Source organism: Oncorhynchus masou, chromosome 1, assembly GCF_036934945.1.
Source record: "Oncorhynchus masou masou isolate Uvic2021 chromosome 1, UVic_Omas_1.1, whole genome shotgun sequence".
Classification (NCBI taxonomy): Eukaryota; Metazoa; Chordata; class Actinopteri; order Salmoniformes; family Salmonidae; genus Oncorhynchus; species Oncorhynchus masou.
Window position 1 is genome coordinate 65,327,984 of NC_088212.1, and position 13,041 is coordinate 65,341,024.

At 41.5% G+C, this 13,041-nt stretch overlaps 1 protein-coding gene across 1 annotated transcript; it reads left to right on the forward strand.

Annotated features, from left to right (window-relative positions):
- Window positions 1-670: 670 nt before the first annotated feature.
- On the forward strand, window positions 671-12,760 carry LOC135548213 (neuronal acetylcholine receptor subunit alpha-5-like). The gene is made up of 7 exons (XM_064977575.1): window positions 671-772; window positions 5,891-6,042; window positions 7,224-7,268; window positions 9,479-9,588; window positions 11,025-11,202; window positions 11,369-12,100; window positions 12,408-12,760. The coding sequence occupies exons 1-7, from the start codon at window positions 694-696 to the stop codon at window positions 12,564-12,566; spliced, it is 1,455 nt and encodes a 484-aa protein (XP_064833647.1). The 5' UTR covers window positions 671-693; the 3' UTR covers window positions 12,567-12,760.
- The last annotated feature ends 281 nt before the right edge of the window (window positions 12,761-13,041 follow it).

Below are 13,041 nucleotides of genomic sequence, written 5' to 3' on the forward strand. Positions count from 1 at the left end.
GATACCTGATAGTGATTAGTGATCAGACTCTTCTGGGAGAGAGAGGGGGCTGGCTTTCTGGAGGAGGAGGCGAAGGAGGAGAGAGAGGAGAGAAAGGGGGGCTGGTTTTCTGGAGGACGTTGAGGAGGAGAGAGAGCATGCTACCGTTCATTTAGAGGCAGCAGCAAGAGACTGAAGCATCGTCTGTCTGAGCTGAGGCAGGGCTGCATGGAATGGAGGAAAACTAGAGCGCAGCGCTGCTTGTCTGTCTGCCGGCACACTGTCTGGACTCTCACGCTGCATTCAGGATAGATTGTTTATTGAGCGGATGATAGGAATAGAGGATGCAGGTCTGATATGCACAGTATGTCTGTTTGTGATCATATGTGAATGGGTTTGTGTGTGTTCACTACATCCAAGCAGGTGAGTGTAATGTGTTCGCATGTACACTGTTGTGCATGTGTGTATTTGTGAAATGTGTAAGATGAAATGTGTGTGTTTGCAAATGTGCAAATTAGTTTATATGTGTATGCAGTGCGTACCTGTATCCATGTTTGTGTGTACATGTAAGGTATCTAAACGGGTGCATACATATCCCATAACTTCCTCTGTTTGTGCACTGTGTTGTGCTGTGTTTTCCTAGACTCTAGTTGTGTTGTAGTCATGGCTGCCTGAGGGACTGCTCCCTGGCTGTGTGGAGCCCCCTCTGATATCATGCTGAGAGTTGGGCCAGCGGCCACCACTCTACTCCTGCTGCTGTCATACTGCTGCTGCCACCTGTGTCACTCTCTGGGTAAGTTCTGCTCACAGTACCACCGTGGAGGACATGAAAGTCACTCTCAGAGTGATGGGCCATCAGAGATGTTGTCAGACTGAGAGATACCCACTCTGCACAAATAGGATCATCTACTGGGAACAGGATGATAAGGAGATGAGCGGCAGGCAGATGGAAAATCTGAGGGTGGGAGATAGTGAAGAGGCAACGCCAGCTGAGACTAATATTAAATTAAACGAGGAACTGATGAGGGATGGTCAGATAGGCTGAGTAATGTCAGTATGACCACTCAATATATTCAAACCTAATTTCCCTTTTAAGTAGATTTCTAATCAAAGTGTATGGTCTCAGAGACTTTGCCAACCTTTGTTATGAAAGTGAGTGATTTGGTTTCCTGCTCTCAGTTAATTCAGTATATATGATACGCAGCCTTGTCTGGTTTAGTGCAGTAATTTCCTGTGGTTGGTGACCTTCTGTTCCGCTGGGAGAGGTGATGAGCTGAATAAGGGAAGAAATATCTCTATTAACGACTTGGGGAAAGCACCTCAGAGTTCTAATAACTCTGTCCAGTCAATATCAGAAATATAAGCTGGCCAGCCCAGATAGCTCCACACGGCTGCCTCCTCCATGCCAACCTGTGCAGAAACAGGATTGATTCTCGTTTGACGCTCACTGTAATTTGTTTTGAATAAGAGCGTGAGCGTCTGCTAAGTAACTCAAATGGAAACATGTAATGGAGCTCCTCTTTTGAAATTCTGTCCTTCGTTAGCGGACTGGGTTAAATAACATGGGCTGTGTAGACAGCAGAAGAGGGTTAGGAGATGTGTAAGGTCACAGATTTTATTCTGTCATCTCTTGGGGTGTTTTTGTAAACCCCACATTTTCGAGGTGACTCATAAAATATTCACATCTTTCATCAGTACAGTACACAGCCAGGGATCCTCTGGAGAGATAGACTGGCCTAATGCCTCACTGGCCACACAATCAGGTTACACTAATTGTAGATACACTACCATTCAAAAGTTTGGGGTCACTTACAAATGTCCTTTTTTTTTAAAGCAATTTTTTTGTCCATTTAAATAACATAAAATTGATCTGAAGTACAGTGTAGACATTGTTAATGTTGTAAATTACTATTGTAATGGAATATCTATATTGGCGTACAGAGGCCCATTATCAGCAACCATCACTCCTGTGTTCCAATGGCACGTTGTGTTAGCTAATCCAAGTGTATTATTTTAAAAGGCTAATTGATCATTAGAAAACCCTTTTGCAATTATGTTAGCACAACTGAAAACTGTTATTCTGATTAAAGAAGCAATAAAACTGGCCTTCTTTAGACTAGTTGAGTATCTGGAGCATCAGCATTTGTGGGTTCGATTACAGGCTCAAAATGGACAGAAACAAATGACGTATTCTTCTTCTGAAACTTGTCAGTCTATTCTTGTTCTGAGAAATGAAGGCTATTCCATGCAAGAAATTGCCAAGAAACCGAAGCTCTTGTACAACGCTGTGTACTACTCCCTTCACAGAACAGCGCAAACGGTCTCTAACCAGAATAGAAAGAGGTGTGGGAGGCCCCGGTGCACAACTGAGCAAGAGGACAAGTACATTAGAGTGTCTAGTTTGAAAAACAGACGCCTCACAAGTCCCCAACTGGCAGCTTCATTAAATAGTACCCGCAAAACACCAGTCTCAAAGTTAACAGTGAAGAGGCGACTCCGGGATGTTGGCCATCTAGGCAGAGTTTCTCTGTCCAGTGTCTGTGTCCTTTTGCCCATCTTAATCTTTTCTTTTTATTGGCCAGTCTGAGATGTGGCTTTTTCTTTGCAACTCTGCATAGAAGGCCAGCAGAAGAAAGGTCTTTGTTTCTGGCCATTTTGAGCCGGTAACGAACCCACAAATGCTGATGCTCCAGATACTCAACTAGTCTAAAGAAAGACAGTTTTATTGCTTCTTTAATCAGAACAACAGTTTTCAGCTGTGCTAACATAATTGCAAAATAGTTTTCTAATGATCAATTAGAACGCCTATGTAGATATTCCATTAAACATTTTTATTTATTTTATTTAACCTTTATTTAACCAGGTAGGCTAGTTGAGAACAAGTTCTCATTTACAACTGCGACATGGCCAAGATAAAGCAAAGCAGTTCGACACATACAACAACACAGTTACACATGAAATGAACAAACATACAGTCAATAATACAGTAGAAAAAGTCTATATACAGTGTGTGCATATGAGGTAAGTTAAGGGAGGTAAGGCAATAAATAGGCCATTGTGGCGAAGTAATTACAATATAGCAATTAAACATTGGAATGGTAGATGTGCAGAAGATGAATGTGCAATTAGAGATACTGGGGTGCAAAGGAGCAAGATAAATAAATAAATACAGTATGGGGATGAGGTAGTTGGATGGGCTATTTACAGATGGGCTATGTACAGGTGCAGTGATCTGTGAGCTGCTCAGACAGCTGGTGCTTAAAGCTAGTGAGGGAGATATGTGTCTCCAGCTTCAGTGATTTTTGCAGTTTGTTCCAGTCATTGGCAGCAGAGAACTGTAAGGAAAGGCAGCCAAAGAGGAATTGGCTTTGGGGGTGACCAGTGAGATATACCTGCTAGAGTGCGTGCTACGAGTGGGTGCTGCTATGGTGACTAAAATCTTCCATTTCCAGCTACAATATTAATTTACAACATTAACAATGTCAACACTGTATTTCTGATCAATTTGATGTTATTTTAATGGACAAAAAATGTGCTTTTCTTTCAAAAACAAGGAAATGTCTAAGTGACCCCAAACTCTTGAATAGTAGTGTAAGACTGAGCATTTATAACACAATCTATACACTGGATTAGATATATTGTAAAGGGTTGGGAAGTGGTTTTTAGATTGTGTTTATTATTCTATCATGACAATGCATGCCGAATTGTTGCTCCACTACAAAAATCAAAGGAAGCAACTACAATGTAGTCCATGTATGTAATGCCCTTGCTCTGTGAGGATTTTCCAGTTGTGCAGACTATTCCCCTCTGATTTGATATAGATGTCTTTGCTCAGTTTAAATGAATAGTGTCCCGTGGTTCTCAGCATACTTGCTGGTATTAGTCTAATGAAGGACAACAGAGTCAGCTGCAGAAGAGATTTAGCACAAGTTGTCTTTACCCACTTAAATGATTTGTATTTCATATAAATCTCATATAAAAAGTATTACTTAGCTCATTGCTAAGTTACTACTTGTAATGACATACAATAGATGATGGTTGTACTGTAGGTGTTATATGACACATTGTTGGATCATATTTATATTGTTTTTCACAAAGGGTAGTGTTCAGAATCTCCCAGAGAAGCCAGACATGAAGCAGGATTTTCTGCAGGAAGCTGTGCTGAGAGCCAGAATGTGTAAAGATGATGAATCTGCTCATCCCAGTGATATTGACTGAGGAGGTCTAAGAATGCTGCTATTGATCCTGAGCCTGAGGATGACACAGGGGTGTTAACTGTAGTCGGCCCCGCATTGGGCCTGTCATCCTCAGGTAAATTTACAGCCATATTGAACGCACATAAAATAAGCCCATAAGCACGTGGGGAATGATTTAAGAGCATTGTGTCCCTCAAGAATTGAATCAATACTTCTTCATTTTCTCTGAGCTGGAGAGCTGTTTCCAGCAGTAATACAGCAACGTATCGTTGAACTAAAGTGCTGAATATAATAATTGAATCCTGAGATTTGCTTGTGCTTAATTCTGCATTTAGAGAGGCTAACTAGATTTCCCTCCCAGTCAGCAGTTGTATGTGGACTAGTGTGACGGCTGATGTCTTTAATATGAAAGGTGCACCTTCGGTCTCTCTCTGTCTAAAAACCCAGCTCGTCCTTAGGGGGCACAAAGACCTCACTGTGTCTTTCACACATAAAACACTTCCTCTATCTAAAGCTCCACCCTCTAGCCTTTCTCTCCATCATCAACCCCCCTAGGGCCTACACCACCAGGCTGTCATGGATACCAGCATGCCACAGAGGCCAGCTGATGCACTGATACAATGAGGTATCCATCAAGCACAGTCACAACATCAGATCCATCTGTAATGAAGTTATGGAGAGTGACACTCATTGGGGCTTCCTTCCTCATAATCCAGATAGAATACACACGAAGATAAATTAAATTAGACCAGAGCGGGGGATGACTGACTGAGGATTTACAGAGAGAGACACTAAATAGAACAGAGCTGATAGGAAGAAACACATTAGTGTTGGATGATGGCAGGAGGCTAACTAGGCAGCCCACACTATTGAAACCTTCCCACCTGACACTAGTGGTGGCATCACACACATGGAACAATGGAGTCATATTTAATCTCTCCATGTCTATGCAGCCGGCAGACAGTGAGTCATCAATTACGGAGGAAATTGGTGCACAAATGCAACTATCTTTAGTTTATACTGTGCCAAACCTTCATTAGCTTTTAAAGGTTTGGACAGCCTTTTATTGCCTAAACCCCAGCCAAGTGACTCTTACCTTTAATCACTGTTAGATTGTTTATCGGCCTACTTCCATGGTGAAGAACTGGGGATGAAGCACCACTCTGTATTGTTGGCAGAGGAGTCTTGTCCAGGGAGGAAGATGATGATTAATTTGATGGAAAAAACAATAAAACATATTATTCAAAAATCCTCCCTGTAAATAGAATTACACCTCTGTTATACACACCAACACATCTGATCAAACATACTAGTTTGCATTGAATTCTAACAGGAAGGACACACTTGACCTTGGTCTCCTTCCATGAGGAGTGGAAAACACCAAATCATGAATAAAAGGTATTGACGATGTTGCCATGACAAAGTGACAGTTAGCTTTCTTCCTCTCTAGATAGCGAATGTCTGGTCCTGGTCTGAGGGTAACCAGGGACCAGAGATGTGATTGCCATGATGTTGAGAGCCCTGGGGTGATTTCCTGCACGTTAAACTGGAGATTGATGGAGTTATTGACAAAGTGTCAGGTGCCAGGGCCTATGAATCATTGTCATTGTGCTTTAGCTGGGCTGAACAATGACCATGAGCTGTTACCAGGATAATACCCCCTGTTAACACATTGCTGACATGATGAGGCTAATGTGGTGTTTCCCTGGCTCTAGGAATCCCTAAACTGTCCTCCTATGCCAAGACAGAGGACAAACTGTTCAAGAACCTCTTCAGAAACTACCAGAAATGGGTGAGGCCTGTGGAATACCTCAACGGCACAGTACGGGTCAGATTTGGACTGGCCATCTCCCAGCTAGTGGACGTGGTGAGAAAAATAGGATTATTATGGGATATTGTGGTTTGTGTCTTCCTGATTATTATTTTGATGTTTGTCAATCCAAGCTGGACTTTCAAGGCAAAGAATCAGTGGAGGAAAAAGTACTCAATTGTCATACTTGAGTAAAAGTAAAGATACCTTAATGGAAAATGACTCAAGTAAAAGTGAAAGTAACCCAGTAAAATACTACTTTAGTAAAAGTCTGAAAGTATTTGGTTTAAAATATACTTAAGTATCAAAAGTATAAACCATTTTAAATTCTTTAAATTAAGCAAACCAGATGGCACCATTTTCTTGTTTTTTAAAATGTATTTATCAGTAGCCAGGGGCACACTCCAACACTCAGACATTCCTTACAAATGAAGAATGTGTGTTTAGTGAGGCCGCCAGATCAATGGCAGTAGGGATGACCAGCGATGTTGTCATGTTCATCATAACAAGGAGACCAAGGCGTGATAAGAATACATTCTTCTTTTAATTAAATGAAGAACACTTAACAAAATGACCGTGACACAACACTAACAAGTGCTTACAGGCAACTACACATAGACAATAACCCACCAAACCAAAATTGCAAATGGCAACCTAAATAGGATCCCCAATCAGAGACAACGATAAACAGCTGTCTCTGATTGGGAACCAATTCAGGCCACCATAGACCTATAATAAACCTAGACTGACAAACACCCCTAGAAAAACAAAAAAAAACCTAGACAGGACAAACAAGCATACCCACGCTCATCACACCCTGACCTGACCAAAATAATACATAAAACATAGAAAAGTAAGGTCAGGGTGTGACAGATGTTTTCTTCTAAGTGTGTGCATTGGACCATTTTCCTGTCCTGCTAAGCATTCAAAATTTAATGATTACTTTTGGGTGTCAGGGAAAATGTATTCTGTAAAAAGTACATTATTTTCTTCAGGAATGTAGTGAAGTAAAAGTAAATGTTATCAAAAATATAAAAAGTACAGATACCCCCCAAAACTACTTGAGTAGTTTAAAGTATTTTTTACTTAAGTACATTACATCACTGCAAAGAATATATCACTATAAATACATTTAGACTCATTTACATTCTGTTTTTTAACACATTTACAAACATACTGACTGTATAACAACACAAAGGTACAGATAAAACCTTCACAGTCTGCTCTCTCCATTACAGGACGAGAAGAACCAGTTGATGACAACCAATGTCTGGATGAAACAGGCAAGATCTTAAAAATATTTGGGGGGGTATAGTATAATTAAGTGATCTTTCCTGAGAAGCCAGTGTTTGGAGGATAAATTAGCACGGGGGTTGTTAGGCCCGAGACGAAGTTGAGTGCTGGCAAACCATGCCAATATGTCCTCCAATCACCGTCTTTGAGGGCATTATCACCTTTATACAACGGGTTACCAACATATTTATATAATGATTAGCACATTGTAATTAAAAAGTTATTTTGAGGAATTTATTCATACTATTTCATCGTTCCACAAGATACAGTCCTGACACAAATCTAGGTGTTTCTACCCAAGCCGGCTGGTTGTTCATTCTATCGGTTTGGTTCTCAGAGACATGACCCAGTTGTTAAGTATTTTTGTTCTGTATCTATGGATGTGACACAGTCGTTCATTTAAGCTGTTTTCTAGTGACATTTATTTGGATACATCCATAACAATGATGGTTTCACCTGCCATAGAAAATGTGCTCGCTCGTCAGAACACTGTTGTTCAGAGAAGCTAGCCAACAACAAAGCTAACACAATCACTTCAAACTGAAGCTGGAAAGACCGCAAACTAGCTGCACTTCATTTATTTTACCTGTTTCTAATGACATTTCTTTGTATATATCCCCCCCCAAAATTGACTGGCTGAGAAAAGCTGCCTGCTTGTCTGTCTTGTCCCTACTCCCGACCCCTACACGTTCATTACTATGGGACAGCTGGAGATCAAATTTCAAAATTAAACAATGGTACAAATGTCAGAGAGACAGACAGCAAGGTTTGTACAAATATCCACTATTGAAAACCAAATGCTAGTCTAAAAGAAATGGGAGACAATGTCTAGGTGCTTTTTACATTGGAGGTCATGTTTATAAATTGTCTGGCTGGGCTGATGAGACAGTGGAATGCACAGTGAGATTGAACAGTGCAAAAAGGCATTTCAACGTCACAGCTTTAGCCGGTGGTAACTTGTGGAATAGACACCGACTGGAATGCGGTTTTAACCAATCAGCGTCCAGGATTAGACCCACCCATTGTATAATTCACAACACTCTACAGCAGTGGTTCCCAACCAGGGGTATTAGGACCCCCGGGGGTACTTGGCCTTTTCATGCACATAAACGGGTACTTCAGGGGTACTCCAGGCAAAGCAAAATTCAGTTGGGAGTACAATAACCAAAAAAGGTTGGGAACCACTGCTCTACAGCAGCGTCAGCTAAACATACAAAGGCGACATGGCATTTAGAGTAACAATCAACCTCCCTTCCCCCTGCATGTCCCCTTGTTCTGGTGGCATTTCACGAAAAGCTCACATATTCATTTCTCCCCACCCTCCTCCACCTTCCCTTGTGCCCACACGAGCCACCCACTTTGCAACTCCCGCCCCCCGGCATCCTGCCTTGCCACCCAGCCCTCTTGGCAGCTTAATTCAAATCCTCTGACTGCATCGGCTCTCTGCAGCCAGGGAATCATCACTCCAGACCAGGGTCTGCAGGTCAGCCTCTCCCAAGTCTGCCACAATGACAAACAACTCCATGCAAATCAAAGGACAGAGGGTAATAGCTAACAGTGGTGGAAAAAGTACTAAATACTCATACTTGAGTAAAAGTAAAGATACCTTAATAGAAAAAGACTCAAGTAAAAGTGAGTCACTCAATAAAATACTACTTCAATAAAAGTCTAAAAGTATTTTGTTTTAAATATACTTAAGTTTCAAAAGTAAATGTAATTGCTAAAATATACTTAAGTGTCAAAAGTAAAAGTATGAATAATTTAAAAGTAGTACTTTAAAGTATTTTTTACTTAAGTACTTTACACCACTGCATGGCCACATCTATTTGTCAGCGGTGAATGAGGACATAAGGTTGAAGATATTGCTCTGTCCACGTCAGTGCTTCTCTCCTACTATCTACTTTATTTGTTTCTTTAACCCGTTTCCTCCCCTTCATCTACACTGATTGAAGTGGATTTAACAAGTGACATCAACAAGGGATCATAGTTTTCACCTGGATTCACCTGGTCAGTCTATGTCCTGGAAAGAGCAGGTGTTCTTAATGTTTTGTACACTCAGTATATAGTGTAGTGCAATCAAATGTCTCTCATGAGGAGAAAAGTAATTCATGGTGAGCTCCAGCAAAAGTCTTGTCAAATGGATCTGCTTGTAAAAAGAGATGACTCATCCCCCCTCTCTGTCTCTCTCTCTCCTGTTTAGGAATGGTTGGACATGAAGCTACGCTGGGACCCTGATGACTACCTGGGCATCACTAACATCAGAGTCCCCTCGGACTCCATCTGGATCCCAGACATTGTGCTCTATGACAAGTAAGTACCATGCCCAACAGACTGCCAACAGTAGAACAAAAGATGGCACTGATATTGAACGAACACTTTCGTTGCAATATAATCTCCACATTAGGGTTGCAAAGGGAGGGTATATTGCCAATGCTTGACTTGGGCCGTAGCTGTCCGGAACGCCGTACTAGCACAACGTACAGCTCCTCTTTAAAAACAAAGTTGCCTTTCACTGGCCCAGATTCATACACCGAGTCAAAAAATGTTGATCAAATATGAATGAAGGTGGGATCTTCATTGAATAGCAATGGCGAGTTTCTGCTTTGTTCAAGTTTATTTGTCGCTAGTCTCTGAATCTGTGAGTGCCAATATAGGCTGTTCTAGATAGCGCAGATTGAAAAAGTGCTAGGCTGAATGGCATGAATCCTGCTCTGCAATGTTAGTGATTCCCAGGTAGTCATCAGTGAAACAACTGGGATTCCCCCCTATTAAACAGTAGACATGTAATTGCGACAATTAAAGGTCATATAGAAGTAATGGAAAATGAGTTTAATCCACTAACAGTGAATAATCAGAGGTCTCTATAACATAATCTCTAATGTACCGACTTGGAATAATACAGCTCCTACACTACTTCCATCCCAAGTCAAGCACTGCATAATACTGGAAACTTTCTAAATTTACCAGTAAACTACCAGAATTTTGGTATGTTTCATGGATTTTATCTAATCTATTACAAGACGTCTAGTGGCCCTTTTGGGTACTTCAGATTATCACAGGTGTCTGTAACAATCTCTGGCCCTCTGTGACTGTTTTTACACAGGAAGCCCAATTCTGATCTTTTTTCTACTAATTGGTCTTTTGATCAATCACATCAGATCTTTTCACATCAGATCTTTTTCAGAGTTGATCTGATTGTTCAAAAGACCAATTAATTAAAACAATCGGAATTGTGTAAATGCAGTCTTAGTGGCCTCATCACAGAAAATATCTTAAATAATGTAATATGTAATGTAATAATACTATGTCAGTATGTGTTTGTTGTCAGTGTTTTGGCGTCAAACTGGTGGCAGTTGTGTTGCAGAGTTAATTGAATAGAATGCTTTAGTTGATTAAATGCTTTTTTAATTAATTAGGTTATTTTCTCTTGAACCATATAGTCTATCTACTAGAAACTCATGGACAATATGGACACAGATATAATACATTAATACTATATATTCATTCTTTTTTTAAATACGTTTTTCAAGTATAAATTACGAAAGTTACGATAGATTGCCATAGATTGTCTGTTAAATACCAAAATTGAAGGTTCCAGTAACTTTGGGAAATTACCGGTAGCTTTGCAACCCTACACAGCATAGACTATATTTTGAACAGCACAAATTCAATGAATCCAACACATCAAGAAAAGCCCGATTCAACCCCGTAGAAGATAAACAGATGTGAACCCTTTCCTCTAACAGTGCCGATGGGTGTTTTGAGGGCTCTGTCACCAAGGCTGTTGTCAAGTATGATGGCACCATCATCTGGACACAGCCCGCTAACTACAAGTCGGCCTGCATCATCGATGTCACCTTCTTCCCCTTTGACCTGCAGAACTGCTCCATGAAGTTTGGCTCCTGGACCTATGATGGCTCACAGGTTGTAGCCTACACAGCATTGTGAAACAGTCTGCAGTATAGTAATGACCATACAGTCTTTAATTGATGTCAGAAATGTGTAAAACTCTTGTTTATACTTTGGGGAGTTGAAGGGAAGATACATCTGTTGATGTTTCATCTTTTCTAACCTTGTATTCATTCAATAGGTTGACATCCTCCTGGAGGACTTCCATGTAGATAAGAGGGACTACTTTGACAATGGTGAATGGGAGATAGTGAAAGCAACAGGCAGCCGTGGTCTGAGGATGGACGGTCCCTGCCACTTCCCCTTCATCACCTACTCCTTTATCATCCGTAGACTGCCGCTCTTCTACACCCTCTTCCTCATTATCCCCTGTATCGGCCTTTCCTTCCTCACCATCCTGGTCTTCTACCTGCCCTCCAACGGCGGGGAGAAGATCTCCCTGTGCACCTCTGTGCTGGTGTCCCTCACTGTCTTCCTCCTCGTGATCGAGGAGATTATTCCGTCCTCCTCCAAGGTCATCCCTCTTATCGGGGAGTACCTGGTGTTCACCATGATCTTTGTCACGCTCTCAATTGTCATCACCGTCTTCTCTATCAACATCCACCACCGCTCCTCATCCACGCACCAAGGCATGGCGCCATGGGTGCGCCGTATCTTCCTGCACAGGCTGCCTAAGCTGCTGTGTATGCGCAGCCACGTGGACCGCTATGCTACCCCAGGAGGGGCCAGGGAAGGACTGACAGGGAGAGAGTGGGCAGGACTGGCAAGAAGAGAGGGGGTAGTAGGGGCCATTACGAAGGGTTCTTCACCAGAGTCCACCCCTCATCTCTCCTCTAGGAATAACCTGCAGGCTGCTTTGGACTCTATCCGCTACATCACCATGCATGTGGTCAAGGAGAACGAGGTCAGAGAGGTAAGATCCCATTGAGTTACAGAGAATCAGTCTGCCCCTCAGTATCAATGACAAAGTTGGCCAGAGAGAATATTGTGTTTGTTTGTTATGACTTGAACACCATTCAAAATCAATTCTATAGTACTGAATTTAGGTTTTTGAAGTCTTACTGTAATTCTCTCTATATATTCATCATCTCCATACTGTATATTTGTCTCCATCCTCTGATTGTCACATGCAACTGCACCTCTGAGTGCAAAGCCCTCCCAGCCTGTGTCAACGAGGTCATGTGTTGGTGTCTGAAGGGCGTTTTGGTCTCTCTCTCCAGGTGGTGCAGGACTGGAAGTTTGTGGCTCAAGTTCTGGATCGTGTGTTCCTGTGGACCTTTCTCCTGGTCTCAGTACTGGGCTCTGCTCTGCTCTTCATCCCTGTCATCTACAAATGGGCAAACATCATCGTCCCCAACCATGCAGGCGGCAGCGGATAAGACTAAACTGAGACTAAGTGCACTGAGCACAATAATTTCAGAGACACTACAGTCAGTGCAGATAAAGAGACACTTACTCAATTGGGTGTGGGAGACCAGTTATAATTGCAATGGATTCTAGTTCCATCATGATTTTTGATTTGTGTAAATGAATGAGGGATTATTGTCTCTATGTTGCTATATCTGTTTATAGATTAAATTAACAATCAATTGTTTTATATTCTGAAAGGAGGATACCTCCCTATAGGCATATCTCACAAAGTAAAGTATAACAATGAATACAATTCTCCAGGTTACTGTCTTTCTTGCCTCTGAAAAACAGGCTTCTCACAGTTAAGGAGACAGGATTATGGAATGCTGGCCACATGAGACTAGCTAATAGTTAACAGGTGTTAATTCACAACTTTTAATCCACCCCTTTGTAAATAAGTGTACAGTACCCTTTATGATTACCCTTTCATATACAGTGCCTTGC

What these genes read in the sequence shown, in the direction of transcription:
- LOC135548213 (XM_064977575.1), top strand. Translation starts at nt 694, where the DNA reads ATGCTGAGAGTTGGGCCAGCGGCCACCACTCTACTCCTGCTGCTGTCA. An exon ending in CCACCTGTGTCACTCTCTGG is followed by an intron (nt 773 to 5,890) that starts GTAAGTTCTGCT and finishes CCCTGGCTCTAG; the next exon opens with GAATCCCTAAACTGTCCTCC. An exon ending in GGACCTATGATGGCTCACAG is followed by an intron (nt 11,203 to 11,368) that starts GTTGTAGCCTAC and finishes TTCATTCAATAG; the next exon opens with GTTGACATCCTCCTGGAGGA.